This window comes from Cucurbita maxima, unplaced genomic scaffold (assembly GCF_002738345.1).
Source record: "Cucurbita maxima cultivar Rimu unplaced genomic scaffold, Cmax_1.0 Cma_Scf00027, whole genome shotgun sequence".
In the NCBI taxonomy this organism is placed as follows: Eukaryota; Viridiplantae; Streptophyta; class Magnoliopsida; order Cucurbitales; family Cucurbitaceae; genus Cucurbita; species Cucurbita maxima.
In genome coordinates, this window is record NW_019272043.1 from 524,391 (window position 1) to 543,524 (window position 19,134).

The 19,134-nt window shown below is 34.4% G+C and overlaps 3 protein-coding genes across 6 annotated transcripts; 2 read left to right on the forward strand and 1 right to left on the reverse strand.

Moving 5' to 3' along the window:
- Positions 1 to 4,018: 4,018 nt before the first annotated feature.
- LOC111500017 lies at positions 4,019 to 9,798 on the forward strand. Of its 4 annotated transcripts, none has more exons than XM_023151791.1 (4): positions 4,019 to 4,430; positions 4,830 to 7,280; positions 7,382 to 7,624; positions 7,696 to 8,859. In XM_023151791.1, exons 2-4 carry the CDS (start codon positions 4,917 to 4,919, stop codon positions 7,747 to 7,749), a joined length of 2,661 nt encoding a protein of 886 aa, XP_023007559.1. In that variant the 5' UTR covers positions 4,019 to 4,430; positions 4,830 to 4,916; the 3' UTR covers positions 7,750 to 8,859. The 4 variants fall into 4 exon arrangements, with proteins under 4 accessions (XP_023007559.1, XP_023007561.1, XP_023007560.1 ...); XM_023151793.1 differs by lacking the exon at positions 4,019 to 4,430 and adding an exon at positions 9,553 to 9,798 and having other exon boundaries at positions 4,443 to 7,280; positions 7,696 to 7,786; XM_023151792.1 differs by lacking the exon at positions 4,019 to 4,430 and having other exon boundaries at positions 4,443 to 7,280; positions 7,382 to 7,671; positions 7,743 to 8,859.
- A 1,094-nt stretch (positions 9,799 to 10,892) lies between these two features.
- On the forward strand, positions 10,893 to 15,676 carry LOC111500019 (probable serine/threonine-protein kinase BSK3). Its single transcript, XM_023151796.1, has 11 exons — positions 10,893 to 10,904; positions 11,874 to 12,273; positions 12,376 to 12,581; positions 12,707 to 12,842; positions 13,067 to 13,200; positions 13,272 to 13,377; positions 13,526 to 13,611; positions 14,069 to 14,257; positions 14,475 to 14,636; positions 14,897 to 15,010; positions 15,245 to 15,676. The coding sequence occupies exons 2-11, from the start codon at positions 12,192 to 12,194 to the stop codon at positions 15,485 to 15,487; spliced, it is 1,458 nt and encodes a 485-aa protein (XP_023007564.1). The 5' UTR covers positions 10,893 to 10,904; positions 11,874 to 12,191; the 3' UTR covers positions 15,488 to 15,676.
- An 893-nt stretch (positions 15,677 to 16,569) lies between these two features.
- Positions 16,570 to 19,003, reverse strand: LOC111500023. Its single transcript, XM_023151799.1, has 4 exons — positions 18,941 to 19,003; positions 18,589 to 18,907; positions 18,180 to 18,222; positions 16,570 to 16,995 (listed from the first exon to the last, which is right to left on the reverse strand). The coding sequence occupies exons 2-4, from the start codon at positions 18,859 to 18,861 to the stop codon at positions 16,841 to 16,843; spliced, it is 471 nt and encodes a 156-aa protein (XP_023007567.1). The 5' UTR covers positions 18,862 to 18,907; positions 18,941 to 19,003; the 3' UTR covers positions 16,570 to 16,840.
- Between the last annotated feature and the right edge of the window lie 131 nt (positions 19,004 to 19,134).

The following is a 19,134-nucleotide window of genomic DNA, read 5'->3' on the forward strand; positions in this document are numbered from 1 at the left end:
TAATTGTATTAAACTCATTTATTTAAGGATAATTATTAATATTTATTATAAAATAAATTTATAAAAAAAAAACTTAAAAATTTAAGATATATAAACCAAAATTAAATTAAAATTTAATAGTTAAATTTAAGATATATAAACACAGTGGGCCTCTATGCTTTACGGCCCAAAAATCACTTTCGGCTTTCCATTCACAAAAGCGAAGGAAAGGCCCAAAGCTCTCAAGCTTGGCCACACAAGCACGAATGAATTTCTTTTTAATATTTCAATTATATATATATATATAATTTCCATGTATTTTACGATAGCCAATTATTTCGCACCACGTGGATCTCAAGTTAAATGTCCGGTCAATAATCATATTCAATAAATAAATAAAATTAAGCGTGTATTTACCTAGAGTTATACTAAATTTGTAGCTCGCAACTTATAATACTTAAATATTTAACCCTAATGAGACGGTTTTAAATAATGTTAAGATAATGTTAAACTTGAGGTACTGATAGTCGAGCCCTTAATAATCTCACAATGCTAATATAACTAATATGACTGGTTACTATAGTGAGGTAAATAAGAACTTCCTCGTAATTGAGACTATATGTTTGAGTCAACAGAGCTTTCGATTTTTTTCAATGCATAAGCGAGGCTTAGCCGTCAAAGTGCATACTCCTTTCTCAAACCAGAATAACTCTGAACGTTAGAGAAGATAAGAGAAGAGCACCTGAGCGAACCGACTCGACATTCGTGTCTATAGATGATGTGGATTAAAATAATAATGAAATTGAGAAAATAAAATATATGGAAATTATGGGGGTGGGTTCGACTTTTCGCTTTATCATAAATATGGGACTGGTTGATGACATGTATCTACGAAGTTATCATATTGTTTCAGCTTTATGCCAGCTCACACCTATTTTCTTTTTGTATTATTTGAAATTCTTCAAAAATCTAATTTTTTGCAAAACAATTTTTTTTAACTAAATATTCAAATATTTGACTTTTAGAGCAATAATAAATCGATATAAATAAAATTTAATTAGTTAAAAATATATATTTTTATTTATTTATTTTTTAAATTTAAACTGAATTAAAATAATATAAAGGAAAATAAAACTATAAATTATAAGCATTTGAGTTCCTATAAATTTATAAATTCGTATAGTGATTATATTTTTGTGTGGATTGGGTTAATTGAATTAGTGAATCGAGCAACCAATTCAACCAAACATAACTTTCTATTCTATTGGTTTAATTGAATTAGTGAATCGAGCAACCAATCTGACGAAACATAACCTCATATTTTCGATAATTTGGTTGTTTTTTTATAATTATTTAAAAAATTATATTAATAACTAAAATATCTAATAAATTTGAGATATTGAGTATTTCCAAGTTATAACACATCACTAACCTCGAAAACAAATGTAAAATGTTTTAAATATTTATAATAATCTTAAATTAAGGAATTGTAACTTCTAAATATTCATAGTAATTTAAAAGTAAGGCATATGAGATGATTTTTTTTATAGTTTGAGTTGGGCAGTCCAAATTCACCCAATTCTCTAACATTACATGTAAAAAACATGTTAAACGTCTAAATGTTTTTTTTTTTATATTCAAATTTAACATAGACAAACATTATAGTTACACATGCATTCTAAGTCACTGTCGTATCAATTTTTCATTCAATAATTAAATATATTTATATTTCAAAAATAATATAAGAACTTTTAGCTTCTAATTTCGAGTTAATATTTCGATTTTTTTAAATAAAAAAACTATTTAAAAATATTTTTTTATAATTTAACCGAAATAAATATAGTCGTTTTTTAAAATCATATTAGACTATAAGACGACCTTAGTAGACATGTCAGTGGTCCATCTCAATAAGGGAAGTGGTGGTTTCAATTTCTCAACCATTACCCATACTTTTTGTTCAAATTTCATAAAGTGGAAGTTATTCACTCTTTATTTATGAAAATTTGAAAAAGAGACCTTTTGATAAAAGTTCTCAATACTAAAAAGACAAAAATGCCCCTAAATAAAAGGAAACGAGAGTAAAATTGTGTGATTAAACTTGATTAAATTTATATATGTTACTGGTCAACACTCAAAAAGTCAATCATTTGGTTGAATATCTTGATCTACGCGATAGGTTGCATTCAAACTTCATACCACTCAAATTATTATTTTTTCGAACGGCTGACATCTAACATAAGATAAATTACCGTCTCTTAAGACCTTGACTCTTTAGAGTGGTCTATATATATAAATAAAGGAAGAAAGTGAGAATATTCTTACATTTACCTTTGTTGACTATGGTTAAACTTTTTTACTGGAAACAAAAAAGGTAAGTTATTTGGGAAAGAAAAAGTGAATAAAGTAAGGGAATGTAAAAAAATATTCACCTTTGAATTCTTTATTTTTATTTATTTAAGATCTCTAAGTAAATAAAATATAAAAAATAAAGCTGCAACTTTGATGTAAAAAATGTGGTCTCAAAAGATTCCTTTTTGCATAATTACAAAATTTAAAACATGATAAAAAAAATATTTTTTCATATTGATAAATATAATTTGAAATCCAAATAGAATTTAATTTTTAAATTAAATAGTAAAATAATCTATAGTTTCATTGCTATAATTATTATTAAGTTAAATTAAAAATAGTATCATGTGATTAGAAAATTAGTTTATAATTTAGTTTCTATAATTAAAAAAAAGCTATAATTTTTTTATTTATGTCTTCACTTTTACACTATTTTTATTTTTTAGAAAATCTAATTAAAATAATTAAAATGTATTTCGAAATAATTTTGAAATTGAAAAAATAATTTAATTAAACCATTATCGTATTGTAAAATAATTGAAAGGGATTTTTATTTTGGATATATATATATTTGTAATACAAAAGAGAACAATATAAGGTGTGCGGCTCCCGATGATAGCATCGGCTTAAGAGGAACCGCGTAAACCGTCTGATCGGTGCCACGTCATGATGAAGCTCATTTATTAGGGGATCAGAGAATCACAGAAGCAGATGGCTAAAAACTCCACAGAAGCAGACGAAAGACATGATTGTAGAGGAAAATTACCCTTAGGATGGGCCCCACCAATTGAAAGTAGATGTAAAAGTTAGATGAATGATTATGGTCAATACATGAAATTGGATCGTCATTTATTAATGATTTTCTTTAGTGTGACACTGTCATTAAATGATTAAAATTGAATTTTTCATGTTTTTCTTTTTACAAATAAAAATAAAAATAAATAAATAAATAAAAGAAAATAAAGTAAAATAGATATATATATATATATATATATATTTTGTCTAATTGGGTAAAATATATGTTTTTAATCGAAGCGGCTGAACATAATAACTTATCTGAAGTTCATAAAAAAAAATTATAATTAAAAAATTATGAGCTAATATTTATATTCTTTTTTTAAAAAAATTATTGGTTAAAAAGTAAATTTAATAAAATAATTAACTTCCCACCTTCTCTAAAAATATTCTAAACTTAAAAAAAAAAAAATTATCATGTTAAACTTTTAAACTTTTATTAATACTTTAAACATCTTTTAAATTAAAAAAAAAAATACTTTTATAGTAACATATTTAAAAAATAACATAAAAAAAATTATTCAAGAAGTATCAATAGGTTAATCTCTAAATTAATTTTTTGAATTTTTTTTTTATAAAATTTAAAGGTATTAATATTATTTTTAAATTTTACCCATATTTTTACAAAAAGATGAAAGGGTATTAGTGAAATTTTTAGAATTAAAAGATATTTTTAAAATGGGAATGAAAATGATTATTTTTTATTAATTTAGACTTTTTAAAATATATAATTTAACGAAAATAATTTATAAATATTAAAAGAGAATTTATGGGAAATAGAGGAAAAATTATTAAAAAAAAAAAAAGAGAAAAAAGTGGAGGAAGTGGGACCCAGAATTTATGTCATCGATCAGATGAAAACGATGCGAGCTCTTCTTTCATTTCGCTCTCACAGTATAACTACCTCACCATCCAGACCAGTCCCAGCCAGTCAAAAACTCGAACGCCCAAACCATAGCCAAACTCAAAGCCCTCTATGGTTCTTGGTTGTTGCGCCTTCAGAGTATTTTTTTTTCCCGGGCAATATTCTCTCCGTTCTTCATCCGATTTTTGGCTGAAAAGTAAACCCAAAAGCATTGAGATCCTCGGGAGATTTCCGCACTCCGAGCTACTGTTCTTGATTTCGAGACGTGGAAAGTGATAGGAACGAGCACCGACACCATATTCTATGACTATCAGTTGATTTTGGTACCTCCAATGGCGGTTTCAGTGGTTCAGATTTGGTTGATGTGTCGTGCTGCATGCGTTAACTGGAAACTAGCTTGTTTGGTTTGAGCCTGAGAAGATTTTTGTGCTGCGAGTTGAAGGTTTGGCCTATTTCTTTGTAATTGCTATTTTGTTTCGGCTAATTGCATTTAGAGAAAGGTTTGGAGTTTTGGAATGTTTATATTCTGTATAGCTTTTTAGAATATGCTTCGAATTTGTTATCATCGGAGTTTTCTATTTTCTTTCCAATCATTCACGAGGAGAGTTATTGATAAACTGAGTATCTTCTCTGTCTCCATCATCGTAATCGATTGAGACTGATCTGTTTATCATCTTATCTTTAGCTCCTCGAAAGTGTTTGAATCGACCGTAGAACTGTTCGCTTTCGTTTCTGTTTTAATGCTTTATTTGTTTGTAGAACTATGTATTATCAATGCACTATTCTTCTGCCATTACCGGCCTGCTCTTTGGTGATCTTCTATTTTCATCTCGAATTGAAGGCTTGGAATCTATCCTGTAATGAGTATACCCAAAGCAAGTAGAAACACTGCAAATACAACTGGAACTTAGTGAACCTATATGGTTACATGGAACGAGTTGAGACTAAAAGAAATTATCATGATCAACGACCCTTGGGTACCTCAAGGCGAATTTCACTGTGCCATGCTAGCCAAAGTATAAAGCTACATGAGCCTTTCAAAAAGGAAAGACATAGCTTTACATATGGCGAAGTCAATGATAGCCCTTGTAAGGCTTCTAGAAATCATCAGAAGGATGTAATTTCAGGAAAGATGACCAAGAAGGAGGAAATTATAAGATACATGTCAAATTTACCTTGCTATCTAGAACGTGGTGAACACGTTCGGGAGAAAGTTCTTAGTGTAGGGGTTCTTGAATGGGGGCGTCTAGAAAAATGGCAGCATGGCCGAAAACATTTATCAAGTAGAAGTAATGGATCTCCATCCTCTTCATCTGATTGCCCATCTCCCCATTTTGGTTATGATCACATCTCTTATCCTCGTCAAAGAATACATCGTCCTTCACTCTATTCTCATCTGCTAGCTTCTCCTCATTCCCAATTTGTTAAATCCTTTGGAGAAACAAATGAAAAAGGCCAAGATCTTAAATTTGTCCATATTAACACCTTAAGTTGCCTAGGAAAGTCTATAAAGAGTAGCCAGCATTCCTTTAAAGCTGATAGGGAAGTAAAGTTAAAAAAATCTGAGAAGACAGGTTCAGAGACAAAAGTTCTCCAAGAATGTAAACCTCTGCCAGGTGCGGTATGCTATGAGGTTGCATCTTCTCAATGTGGGGATTTTATTCGAGTAGAGACGTCTCGTTCACAAGAAGATTCTGTAGATAAGCATGATGTCTTGGAAAAACCTGAAGCAAGTGTCGCTTCACCCAGCAGCTTACCGAAAAACAATGATTCAGAAGTCCATGAGTTTTCTGATTCAACATTCTTATTAAGTCATAGGTCCAAAGAAAGAAGTCAGAAGAGATTACTGAAGAGGTCTACGGTGAGTTTGCCTGCAAAGCTCAAACATGATCTCCCAAACGCAAGCAATACACACTGTATAATTAACGGGAACCAGTTTCTGCAAAAGCACAATTGCTCCATAAATGCATGCAATAATTCTCGCTCTGTATCCAGGTCAGTTAGAGCAGGGTGTAGTACGTCCAAAGGTAGAATATCTGAAGAAAAAACATCTGTTGTTGCACCTTTAAATTCAATGGTCAAGGAGGCATCTATTGGGTTGGATGTGAAAGTAAGCACAGTTGCTATTGTTAAAGGAAGAAGCTCTTCACCCTTTAGTCGATTAAGCATTGGCATGGGTAGGAGATGTAAAAATTACAGTTCTGCAGGGAACTCATGCGCCAGCGATCAAAGTTCAGCACATATAGCAGTCCAATCTGGATCAGAGAATGCTATGCCTTCAGCTTGCTTGAATGATTTGAGGACTGAGAAACCCAGCAATACAGGCAGAGCCAGTTCCAGTCCTCTTAGAAGGTTTCTGGATCCTTTACTAAAGCCAAAGGCTGCAGTATACCATCAGGCTGTGGAACCTATAGAGAAAGACTTAAATAGCATGGCTGATAAAAAATATAATCGACCGTCGGATACATCAGCAGTACAATTAAGGAAACTTAAGCTAGACATGAGCAGATGCAGGAAAATCAGTGTCAATGATTCAGCAGTGGACAAGAAGCATGAACCTTCTGACGTTCGTGCTCTTCTACAAGTAACATTTAAGAATGGCTTGCCTCTGTTCACCTTGGCAGTCGATAATGTCTCCAACATTCTTGCAGCTACGGTGAAGTTAACCAGCTCCAGAAAAGGGGCAGTTAGCCATACTTATACTTTTTTTACTGTTCAGGAAGTTAAAAGAAAGACTGGAAGTTGGATAAATCAAGGTAGTAAGGGGAAAGGTCGTGATTACATCTCCAATGTCATTGCACAAATGAAGGTTTCTGATTCAGAGCTTTCCCTCTTGACCCGACCAGATGAGCCCTCTACCAGAGAGTTTGTCTTATTTTCTGTGGACTTGAGACAGGCAGATCACCAGACCTCAGATTTTCTACCAAATGAAGAGCTAGCTGCTATAATTGTCAAAATTCCCCCCAAAATCAAGCAAGGCACCATTACCGATGAGGTTAAACTGAGTTCTTACAACAACTTGTCTGAGGGTAGCGTGCGGCTTCAGCTTCCTGCTGGCAGTGAGTCCTTTATCAGTGCAACAGTGTTACTTCCAAATGGTATGCATAGCCTCCCGAGTAAAGGTGGACCTTCATCCCTAATAGAACGTTGGAATTCTGGTGGATCGTGCGACTGTGGGGGTTGGGATTTAGGTTGTAAACTCAGAGTTTTTGCCAATCAGAATCAAATAATCGGGAAATCAAGTTCATCTCAACCTTCTCCAATAACAGACCAGTTTAAGCTTTTACCTCAGGTATAAATATTTGATTTTTCCAAGCTAATATGAGAGCTCGTTATTTTTGGTCATTTGCATTTTACTTAGATTCATCTTTTTGAGCCCTTTCTCACTCACAGGAAGGAGTACCAGAAAACCATTGCGTCCTGAGCCTGGCTACTTTCAAAGATATGATATACTCAGTTGAGTTTGATTCTTCTTTATCGCTTCTGCAAGCATTCTCCATTTGTCTGGCAATGATAGATTGTAGGAACTCACGCCAACTTCCAGAAGCAAGTATCTTATTTGAATCTAAGACTTCAGGAAAATCAAAGTTAATGGATAATGATAGATTGTTGACTCCTAATCCTCCTGAAAGAGAGGCTCCTGCGGAACATATAACTTGTCCGCCACTTTCTCCTTTTGGAAGGATCTAGCTCCTCCTGAAAGAGAGGCTCCTGCGGAACATATAACTTGTCCGCCACTTTCTCCTTTTGGAAGGATCTAGCTGGAAGTTTGGACTTCGTTCGATGTGTAAATATCAGGTATACATTTCCAGGCCCAGCAATCAATTTTTACTCTTGTTGATAGGGGCCTGTCATAGATAGATCTGGAACCTGAACAACCTTTTGTCTTTAAAATGCTCTGTTCTTCTTTGGCAGTCATTCTATACAAGAGCCGAAGGTCTTTGTAGCTTCTAATATTTTTTGTTAACCATAGAGAAAAAAATAGTGCATGTACTTTCAAGGGACTCAATCAACATCCATCTGTGTATATACCTAATTAGACTGTAAATTTTGTTTTGGTTAGTATGAGAACATCAAAATTATTGTTCCGTCAAGCTCGACTAGCCAAATATATATTCTCAATCAAACGATAAACCTTTTGAAAACGTCCTTTAAGCCATCGACTATGATGATGACAATGACTCGAGGGTTCAATAACTCGCACTCAAGTTTCATTAGACAATAGAAGATCTTTCCATTTAGCTATCCTTATACATCACGAGTTCTCAAAATCTGTTACTATCACACAATGTTCTCATCATCATGTTCATTGCCACACACCACATTCCGTCCTTATCTCAAACAAAATTCAATAGAAATAAGTGGATGAGAGAGTGATACATTACATTGTCAAATAGAGAATAACAGAACTTGATATTAATCTTTTTCGTCCCTAATCTTTGAATGGAGTCGTCAATTTTCCCCTCTATTTTAAATAGCGAATGAAGGAGGCTGCATGTGTCATGTTGCCTCCTTTAGGCAGCCAGGTCTGGCATAGGCCCACGATGCTCTGTTTAGTGGTCTTTCTTGTCTGAGATGCCCCACTTGAGTTCTACCCCCGATCATCCTGCCTTTTAGCTTCTTTTTTTGGGCATATTCCCTTTCCATTGAACTTTGAAGCATGAAATTGGTATAACCCACCTGTTACATCGCGCTACTATTCTTAGGCTTTCTTCCAGTAATAGCTCCATGTTTTTCTTCTGACATGCCCCCTTAGGGATAGGATGTTGTTTGACTTGCAATTTTAACATATCTGTATTTGTATAATGTGCAATTGAAAGTTTGCATTTATGTAGCTCATATTTGAACTGTGGGGGAGATATGAGTTGAATGAACTTGTTTGTTTGTGTAAGTAGGTTAGCATAACTCAACTAGTCAAACATACATCCTGATCAAGAGGTCATAAGTTTAGATTTCTCTTTTCTTATTGACCTCAAAATATAACATCTGAGATTATCATACCAAACATTTCTGCTATACACAAACTGTGATATCCCACATCGGTTGGAGAGGGGAACGAAACATTCCTTATAAGGGTGTGGAAATCTCTCTTTAGCAGACGTGTTTTTAAAATATTCGAGAAGTTCGAAATGAAAAGCCCAAAAAAGTCAATATTTGCTATTTGTAGATTTGTAAACTTAGGCTATACAAACACATTTGAATTTTCCTTCTCACTTGTTGTTGAACTCAAATATGGCTTAGGAGATAATGAAACCAACAGCTTCCCCTACATCTGTAAGTGAGTTTTTGCAGGTTCATAAACTCAATGAAGGGGAGCCGAATATGTAGACATAAACACCAAAAGATCTGTCCCCCTCTCTCTCCGAAATGTCTATTCTTGCATTGCTTTTGTCGTTTGGTACATGCAGAAGCCGAAAAGCCTGGTTGGTTTCTCCAAAATGCATCATGAACAAGAAAAAGGAAACAAAAGAAGGCCACACCACACCTACCCATGCATGTGTTCTCTAATTTGTGAATTTGCACTTGATTGGGTGTTCCCTTTGCTTTAGTGACTAATTTTGCAGCTTTGAATAAAAGGAGACACAAAACGTGGTACATTGATGATGAAGAACAAGAAGTAGCTAATCTTAGCTCTCACTGTTCCCCAGTTGAGGAATTCAAAGCCTTTTTGCTCTGTATAATGTTGGTAAGTGGGCAAGCAGAGTATCCCCATTCTCTTCTGCTGTGGCCTGTGCAGGGTAATGTTTTGTTTAATGCTGGGAGTGAATTTGCCTTCTAAAGTTGTATCTTGCTTTGTTTACCCATTTTTCCCATGTGGGCTTCATCATTCCCCCCTCCCCTTGAGTGTGTTGCACTCATTGATAGCAAAAACAAAACCAAAAAAAAAAAACAAAGATGTAACTGTCCAAGTTCACCGTTAGCAGATATTGTCTTCTTTAGACTTTTTCTCAAGATTTTGTGTGTGTTATAAATGGTATTAGAGCCAAACACCAGACGATGTGCCAACGAAGATGCTAAGTTTCGAAGGGAGGTGAACACAAGGCAGTGTGCTAGAAAGGACTCTAGGTTCCAAAGAGAGTAAATTGTGAGATCATATCAGTTGGAGAGGAGAACGAAACATTTTTTTTATAAAAGTGTGGAAACCTCTCTTTAGAGAGGTGTTTTAAAAATCTTGAGGGAAAACTTGAAAAGAAAAATTAGAAGAAGACAATATCAGCTAGGGGTGGACTTTGATTGTTACAAAAGTTCAGTTCAGGAGGCTTCAATAATCGGTCAAAGATGGGTCTTCTTATTGGGACAATGATTAATTACAGATGTTTTTCTTTTGTAGGGAATGGGTTTTATTTTATAGACATGGAGAGATTACTGTTGGGTTTGGACAGGACTAAATCTAGTTTGGTTCTTATATTTATATTTATATTTTTTATTCTATATATATTATAATAATAATAATAATAATAATAAATGAGTTGGAGATATGTTTGCCAACATGCTGAAGTATTGCCCAATGCATTTAGAATTTATTAAATCATGAAATTCCTTTGTTTAAATGATTAAATATTTTGTTCATGCCAAATATTGTATGGTTCAATGATGATTGTCATAGTGAAATTAGTTAAATATATTTACTTTTTTTCAATCGAGCCGAGCCAAAATTTATAATAGGATGTTCGATAATATTTTTTAACTTAAATATAAAATATCATTGAAATTTCAAATGTTTTAATAGTTTCATTAATATACAAAAAATATTCTCAACGTATTTTTTTTTATTAAATGTCTTTACTTTTTTTTATATTTTGTTTCAAAAATACTTTTAAAATTTTACAAACATAACTAAATTTCATTAATATCCATTAATATCTGTAAAAAATAGGTTAAAAAAAACGGTTCAAAAAAATACGTGGTATTAACGGTTCACAATCTAAATATAAAAAAGCCCAACCGGTATTTATACAAGGTTTTATAATATTAAAACAAAACATTTTCTAAAGTCGAAAATAAAATAAAAAAAGAGTATGAAATTTCGTGACAAAATAAATTAAAAACCCAAAATTCAACTTTTGACTAACATTTATTTATTTAATTAAAAAATCCTCAACGTAAAATCATCACATCCGTAAATATTTCTACAACAGACCGCAAACTCCAACAACAAATATACAGAGACAACCATTTTTTTTTTAATTTAATACCACTGGAAAATATTAATAGTAAAATTAAATTAAAAAAGGAAAAAAAATAATGTTAAAATTGTACAAATATAACCTTTTCTTTTAAAAAAAATCAAAATGGTTTTGTTGTACCTGAAATTTATTTAATAAATACTAGGTTAATATTTAATGTATAAAATAATTATTTACAATAAATCATTGACTTTATAATTTATTTATAAAATTTGATTACGTAAATTATTTTAACAATATATTTTTTGATAAAATAAATTGTAACTAATTTAATTTTAATTTTTACATCAATTTATATGTAGCAAATAATTTTTTTAAAGTATTAAGTAAATAATTAAAAATTGTGGTATTTTGTATAACTTTACTTAATAATTATAAAAAAAAATGCGTTAAATTATCCATATTTTAAAAAAATATAATAATATTCTAAAATAAGATTTTACAAATTTTTTTTAAAACATTTAATATATTAGTATGGGGAAAAAAGAAAATTATGTAAAAAAAAAAAAAAAAAAAAACAAAAAACATTACCCCACGCGCGGACATGAAGATTGCGACGGTTTCACCACTCCCCATTTCGTATTATTTATAATTTGGCGCTTAGAGGTGCATCTTACGCGACTCCAACAACTCGCAGCTGAAGAACAAGAGAGAGAAACAGATTGAGTGGAGTGAGAGAGAAGAGAAAACTAAAAAAGCAGTGTGATGAAGCGAAATGATGAGGCTGTAAGAAAGTGAAGAAGGTAACACAGGCTTTGGATCGGAGCAAAAAAATCGCTTCAATCCTCTTCCTTCTTCTTGTTAATTTCTACTTTCTCGATTCCCCAAGCAACTCTACTTCAACTTCTTCCCTACTTGCTGCTGCTCGCCTTTTTTCCATCACTTTTTTTCTTCAAAATCTGTGTGATTGATTAGGGAGGAAGTTGCGTGGTTGTGGATTGAAAGATTGAGGAGTTCGTGGTTTGGTTTAACTTTGATTCGTTGAGGTTTCTCCATCTGATTTTTGGTTTGTTGCAATGGGAGCTCGTTGCTCCAGATTTGGCCTCTGTTTTTGGCCTTCTCAGATCGAATCTAATCTCAACGACTTATCGTGTGCTGGTGAGTGTTACTTTGTGGTTTTCATTTGTTGATAGAGGTTTTTTTTTTTTTTTGTTGTCGTTGTTGGAATTAGGGTGTTGTTGTTTGTGTTGTTGAATGCAGAGAATGATGATGCATTGCCTGGATTCTGTGAGTACAGCTTTGATCAGTTAAGAGCTGCTACTTCGGGATTTTCTTCGGAGAACATTGTTTCTGAGCATGGTGAGAAAGCGCCCAATGTTGTTTATAGAGGCAAGCTTGATGATGACCGAGTGATCGCTGTGAAGCGCTTCAATAAGTCGGCCTGGCCCGATTCTCGCCAATTCCTAGTCCGTGATTTTGCTCTGATTTGATATTATGCATTGCCTTAATTTTACTGAGCTGTCTGAGTGTGCGTATTAATGTCTAAGCAGGAGCGTTTAAGGTGATTGTTAGTTGTGTTTTGGCTTTTCAGGATGAAGCTAGAGCCGTGGGGCAGCTAAGGAACCAGCGGTTGGCGAATTTGATCGGATGCTGCTGCGAGGGCAATGAGAGATTACTAGTGGCTGAGTTCATGCCCAATGAAACTCTCTCCAGGCACCTTTTTCACTGTAAACTTTCGTCTAGCCTTTTGCCCTCTTCCATTGACGCTAAATGAGTGTTTATGATGCTGAAAGTTATGGATTTCGCTTTTTCTTGTTGGTTGGTCTTTTATACTCTATATACATCGAAGTAAACTATACAAATTATCCTATCTTTGTTCGTGGTTGGATAGCAAGCATGCAAGTGCACGCTTTTAGTTAATTTGAATACATTTATGGTTGATTTTTTGTAGGGGAAACCCAGCACATGAAATGGGCAATGAGGCTTCGAGTGGCATTATATTTAGCACAAGCTTTGGAGTACTGCAGTAGCAAGGGACGGGCGCTGTACCATGATCTTAATGCTTATAGAGTTCTCTTCGATCAGGTACATATTTTGTTCTTTTCAAGTGTTGGGACATATTTCATGGGCTGTTAGTAATTAGCTATACCCGACAGGATGGTAATCCCAGGCTCTCATGTTTCGGCCTTATGAAGAACAGCAGAGATGGAAAGAGCTATAGTACCAACCTGGCTTTCACCCCTCCTGAATATATGAGAACAGGTATTGAACATCTACTGATTAGACATGGTGTGTTTAAGTCATTCTTAAAGATTTGTTGGTAAAATTCTCTCTCTATATATATACCTTTTTAGGTGCATTTCCTAATCACTCTGGGTATTATGCTAATTGTATAATATCCATTTGACAGGGAGAATATCGCCAGAAAGTGTTGTGTACAGCTTTGGCACTCTATTGCTTGACCTACTCAGTGGGAAGCATATTCCCCCAAGCCATGTAAATTGTTTCTTCCTTTAGAGGTTTCTCTGCATGTGGAAGTTTGGTTTGACTTTATCCTGAAATACAACCCAAGAATTTTACTCCAGAACTTTATCTTATACAAAAACTTGTGATTCTGGAAATCTAGCCTTAGTAACTTGGCTGCGGCTCTGACTAATTACCAGCATTTTAAAGAACATATTGTTGAGGATTGTTGGAGAGGAGTCCCACGTTGGCTAATCAAAGGATTGATCATGGGTTTATAATTAAGGAATAGATCCCCATTGGTGTGAGGCCTTTTGGGGAAACCAAAAGCAAAGCCATGAGAGTTTATGCTCAAAGTGGACAATGTCATACCATTGTGGAGAATCGTGGTTCCTAAGATATTGCATTCGGCTTTCTTTAGTTATTATTTAAGCTTTTGCATTCTGAAATTAACTTCATGTTGAATTTTAACCAAGTTCACTTCTCTCAGGCACTGGATCTTATCCGTGGCAAAAATTTTCTGATGCTGATGGACTCATGTTTAGAGGGTCATTTCTCTAATGACGATGGAACTGAATTAGTGAGGTTGGCTTCAAGATGTTTACAATATGAACTTCGTGAGAGGCCAAATGTCAAGTCACTTGTAATTGCTCTCACAGCTCTTCAGAAAGAAACCGAGGTACAATGATCCGTTTGATTAGATGTCCTGATATTAACTATCCATAAAAGTCGTGCTAGTTAGCATAGTCTGTAAAAGATGCTATGTTTGATACTGTACGCAACATAATATAGGCCACAGTCCAGTAATATTCTATACAGCCGGTTGGCAATAATGCAGAAAAAAGAGAATCGTCCAAATTTATACAGTTCTTTGTCTTTCCACTGGTCTATGTCAGGTTCCTTCTCACGTTCTTATGGGAATTTCCCACGGGAATGCTTCCTCCAAGGAAATGTCATTATCACCTTTTGGGGAGGCTTGCTCAAGATCGGATCTTACTGCAATACATGAACTTTTGGAGAAGGCTGGATACAAAGATGATGAGGGAGTTGCAAATGAGGTTGGCAAATTCATCTATAAATTAAAATTTCTAAGATCAGAGATAATGGAGGCAACTTTATGTTCATTAGGAATTCTTCGATCATTCTAATGAACTCGTGAAATTAGGCTATTTCATTTTCTTGTCAATGCCAGTAAAATGCAGCTAGCTAATTTTTAGTGGCATAATTCCTCCTTTATTTATAGAACTGAAAAATCCTTGTAATAGCTTTTATACTTTTCATTGCTCATCGCAGAGAATTTGCTTTATTTATCTTGCAGCTCTCTTTCCAAATGTGGACAAGCCAAATACAGGAAACACTCAATTCTAAAAAGCGTGGAGACTCAGCATTTCGGGCCAAAGACTTTGTAACTGCCATTGATTGCTACACGCAAGTACGTGATTAATTTTCAAAGATGGGTTACTTTGAAACCGTTTTTTTATCCTCCAAAACCTCACATAAATGCCAGTAAAAACTTATATTAGGATCTCAAATTCAATCATGGGCTCATGCACTCATAAGAACAAGTGAAAGGCCAGTAGAATTTGTTTTAAAATTGTTTGGAAGACTGATATTTACTGGCTATATTGGTATGCAATGACCGAATCGATATGTTTTGGGTTTACAGTTCATAGATGGAGGAACCATGGTATCACCAACAGTATTTGCGAGACGTAGCTTGTGTTACTTGATGAGTGATATGCCACAGGAAGCATTAGGAGATGCTATGCAAGCTCAAGTGGTATCACCAGATTGGCCAACAGCCTTGTATCTGCAAGCTGCAGCTCTGTTCATCCTTGGAATGGAAAATGATGCACAAGAAACTTTGAGAGATGGGACATCTCTGGAATCCAAAAAAGAAAGAACTTAAAAAAGAAAATGTATAGGTATTTCTCTTTAATTTAACATTATTCTTATATTTGTTCTTATGTCTTCTCGCCTTTACTGTTAAGTTTCTGCAACACCGAAAGGGTTTGATTACTAAACTTGTGAGTTGGTGTTGGTGCAAATTTATATTTTCTTTGCCCAACAAAGCTATCTGTGATTCTCTTCTGCTCCAGATGTCAAATCTCTTGTTATATCCGCTATGTTCGAAGCAAAATGTTGTCGAATTAGATGATAAAGTCTAAGTGCAACCAAATTCGGATTTTGCCACCATGGGAAAGACGAAAAAAAGTTTTAAAATATTCAGAAAAAAACAGTTTTTTAAGCTCTTAAACTAAACTTGGATGGTTAGACTGTACATCGCCAACCTTAGCATTCGACCAAAAAATCATAAGGTCGAATTTCCACGTCATTTTCGAACTAAAAAAAGACTGCACGATTGATCTACTTATGCTAAAATTGCAATTGTTAAACCCCGCTGTACTATATACAAATTCATAGAATATTTGACAATCAAGAGACCTAAAAAGAAAAAGGGTTTTGAGAGGAAAATTGTCTTGTATATATATTCTTTTTTCCTCGGAGTAGTTTTTGAGGCGTTTTAAGGCTTGATGTTTGTAACTTCTTAAACTATAATAAATAAAAGTTACCACGTTGGTAACTTCTAAAATCAGGTAACAATTATATGTTAAACATTTCAGAGATGGGAAAAATTAGAACTACTTTCTTTTTCATGGTCTTTTTCGTTAATCAAAGGAAGTTTTTCTCACAAAATTACAGTTTTGAACGGTAATTAAAGACACCATCTTATCTTTGACTTCTCGTAAACATTTCAAACTACTTTTAGAGTAAAAATAAATTAAAATATTGAACCAGAAGCCGACATGATGGAACATTATTCTTTTTAGACTTAATTTTGGCCCAAGTCTGTTTTAAGTTACTGTTACATCAACTTTTCATCCAATATTCTAATAAATTTCTACTTCATAAAGTAATTTTAAACAAAAGGACATGTTCTCACGAGTATTTTTTTTTATGTTCGTCTCACAGCAGGATGAAGAACACAGATTAACAAATACCAACTAGATTCTTCAACCTATTTAAGATAAAAATCCAGTAGTAACTGAGAATAGGAAACGAGTTCTAACTTACACATAGTTCGGGATGATTGATCTTTCTTTTATCTCAGAAACAAGCAAAGCTCAAAATGCTCCTCATATAATGGCGTTAGGAAACCTGACTATATTTAAGGACCGCTAATATAGAGAGAATTAGAACTCTGTGAACCTGGAAATAGGGTAGGCCAAAAAGAATCAGCCGCTTAAATTTCTCTGCAGTCTCATGAAGTTTGAACCTCAGCTGATGGGTTGCTTTCTCCCAAATTCGTCATTGTGGTTGGTTCGTTCTCTGATGATCTTGACAAGCTTGGGATATACTTCCAACAGCGCTTGTGAACTCCACTGATTTTCTTTGGAGCTTCTGCAATGGGCGCGCCTGGAACCAATTTTTGTCAACCTCCGTCGTCAATGGAAGTAACTTGCACAAAGCAACAATATTTGCAATGACCCAGATCCACCGCTAGCAGATATTGTCCTCTTTGGACTTTTCCTTTCGAGCTTTCCCTCAAGGCTTTAAAACGCGTCTGCTAGAGGAAGATTTCCACACCCTTATAAATGGTGTTTTGTTCTCCTCCCCAACCAATGTGGGACATCACAATTTGGGGGTGGTCCCACATCGATTGAAGGAAGGAAAGAGTGTCAGCAAGAACGCGGGGCCCTGAAGGGGGTTGGATTGTGATGTCCCACATTGGTTGGGGAGGAGAACAAACCACCATTTATAAGGGTGTGAAAACTTTCTTCTAGCAGACGTGTTTTAAAGCCTTGAGGGGAAGCCCGAAAGGGAAAGCCCAAAGAGAACAATATCGGCTAGCGGCGGATTTGGGCCGATACAATAACATACAAAAATACAAGTTTGTAGATACCCAAATTTTAATATTCATTTGTAAGTAACATAATGGTTGGCTATGTCGATCGCTAAGTCTACCATCACCTTGTTAGAGACTTCAAAAGGGACCAAATCTAGAGGCCTAAAGGGCAAACGTGCTAAACCAAACTCCATCTTAAGCCTTTCAGGGACTCATGTCTCTAAACTTGAATGCTTGGAGACTATTCATAATAGAATAAAGTAACTAAATTGTCATGAAGTATAATCCTATATACCAGGCATGAAGATTAGTAAACAGTGAACTAACCATAACGTTCTAACTGTTATCTTTCCCAATCACGCATCTAAATTAGCTATAAAGCATGAACTCTTGATGTCATCGTCCCAAATTCTAGAATTTAGCCTAGGCACAAAGATCATGTAAGAGATTTAAGTATGTATGAATTTGTTAAGAACCACGGACCCTCCACAATGGTATGAGATTGTCCACTTTGTGTATAAGCTCTCATGGCTTTTCTTTTGGTTTCCCAAAAGGTCTCATACCAATGGAGATGTATTCCTTACTTATAAACTCATGATCAACCCCTTAATTAGCCAAAGTGGGACTCCTCTCACAATAATCTTCAAAAGGAATTCTCATTCTTCTAAACAAATATTCGAACAAAGTTCCAAAAACAAAAATGAAATTCCAACAACGATTAAGGGACTAGATTTAGAGTTATAGAAACACTAACCATTTTTATGAGCGATGCCCCAAGCCTTGCCATGCGTGCCATTCTGTCGAGAAAGTCAAAGGAAAAGCTTAAACCCTGAAGCCTAATGTCCCGAAAGTAAACAGATTGTTAAGCTTCCTGTTTGATTATCAATAGTTAGAGGGAAATGTCAAACGCCTCCAAACTCTAAAATTCTATGAAGTTCAGCAAATGATTAAAGAAACTACACAATTCCGCTTAATTTTTTACCCGAATCACAACCTTTTAAACCCTTCAATCCGTCTATTTGATTAAATGCACACAAGAAATGATAACCACCAGCAGAAAATGTATATAGTTCCTTTCCAAAATTTCTGAAGATTATAGAGGGAAAATAATCGCAAACGAACCAGCATCCAAATCCAAGAAACAAAACCAGATGGAGACAGACCTTATACAGATTAATCTTGGTGATCTGGTACGATATTTCATCCCAGTGAGCCTTGGCGACATGGTATCCTACTCCCCAGTTGGGCAAAAACTGAATCACTTCGAACAGGTTCTTCTTCTTCTTCCTCCGCTTGTTTTTACTCGCAGCAGCCGAGGCACTGGGATCCGAAGAAGAGGTTGACAGCGTAGAAGTGCTGAAGTTTCTGATAAAGCTCGAAGCTAGCCTGGAGAAATCTAGGGCTCGACTGATCGTAGTTCTGTTGGCGACAGCCATTGGCGTCTCTCTCTCTCTCTAGGTTTGGTTGCTCCTCTCCGGTACTGCTATTTCGCTACTCTACACAACTTTGGGCAAAAAGTGAAAATGGGGAGTTTTTGTGTATTGCTTTTCTACCCTTTCAATTTACATATTTACAATTATGATCCCTTCCTATTATATAAAAATATTATTTTAAAAATATATATATTAATTTCATTAATAGGGCCGACCCTATTCGAAGTTATAAATGAAGAGGAAGCGGAGAGAATTTTTTTTCTATTAGCTAAATGA

Coding starts and splice junctions, on each gene's coding strand:
- LOC111500023 (XM_023151799.1), bottom strand. CDS start 18,861: ATGGCTGTCGCCAACAGAACTACGATCAGTCGAGCCCTAGATTTCTCC. Junction 18,223..18,588: donor CCAAGATTAATCTGTATAAG/GTCTGTCTCCAT, acceptor CTTTCTCGACAG/AATGGCACGCATGGCAAGGC. Junction 16,996..18,179: donor GGGCATCGCTCATAAAAATG/GTTAGTGTTTCT, acceptor AATTGGTTCCAG/GCGCGCCCATTGCAGAAGCT.
- LOC111500017 (XM_023151791.1), top strand. CDS start 4,917: ATGGAACGAGTTGAGACTAAAAGAAATTATCATGATCAACGACCCTTG. Junction 7,281..7,381: donor AGTTTAAGCTTTTACCTCAG/GTATAAATATTT, acceptor TCTCACTCACAG/GAAGGAGTACCAGAAAACCA. Junction 7,625..7,695: donor CTAATCCTCCTGAAAGAGAG/GCTCCTGCGGAA, acceptor CCTGAAAGAGAG/GCTCCTGCGGAACATATAAC.
- LOC111500019 (XM_023151796.1), top strand. CDS start 12,192: ATGGGAGCTCGTTGCTCCAGATTTGGCCTCTGTTTTTGGCCTTCTCAG. Junction 13,378..13,525: donor TCCTGAATATATGAGAACAG/GTATTGAACATC, acceptor TCCATTTGACAG/GGAGAATATCGCCAGAAAGT. Junction 13,612..14,068: donor AGCATATTCCCCCAAGCCAT/GTAAATTGTTTC, acceptor CACTTCTCTCAG/GCACTGGATCTTATCCGTGG.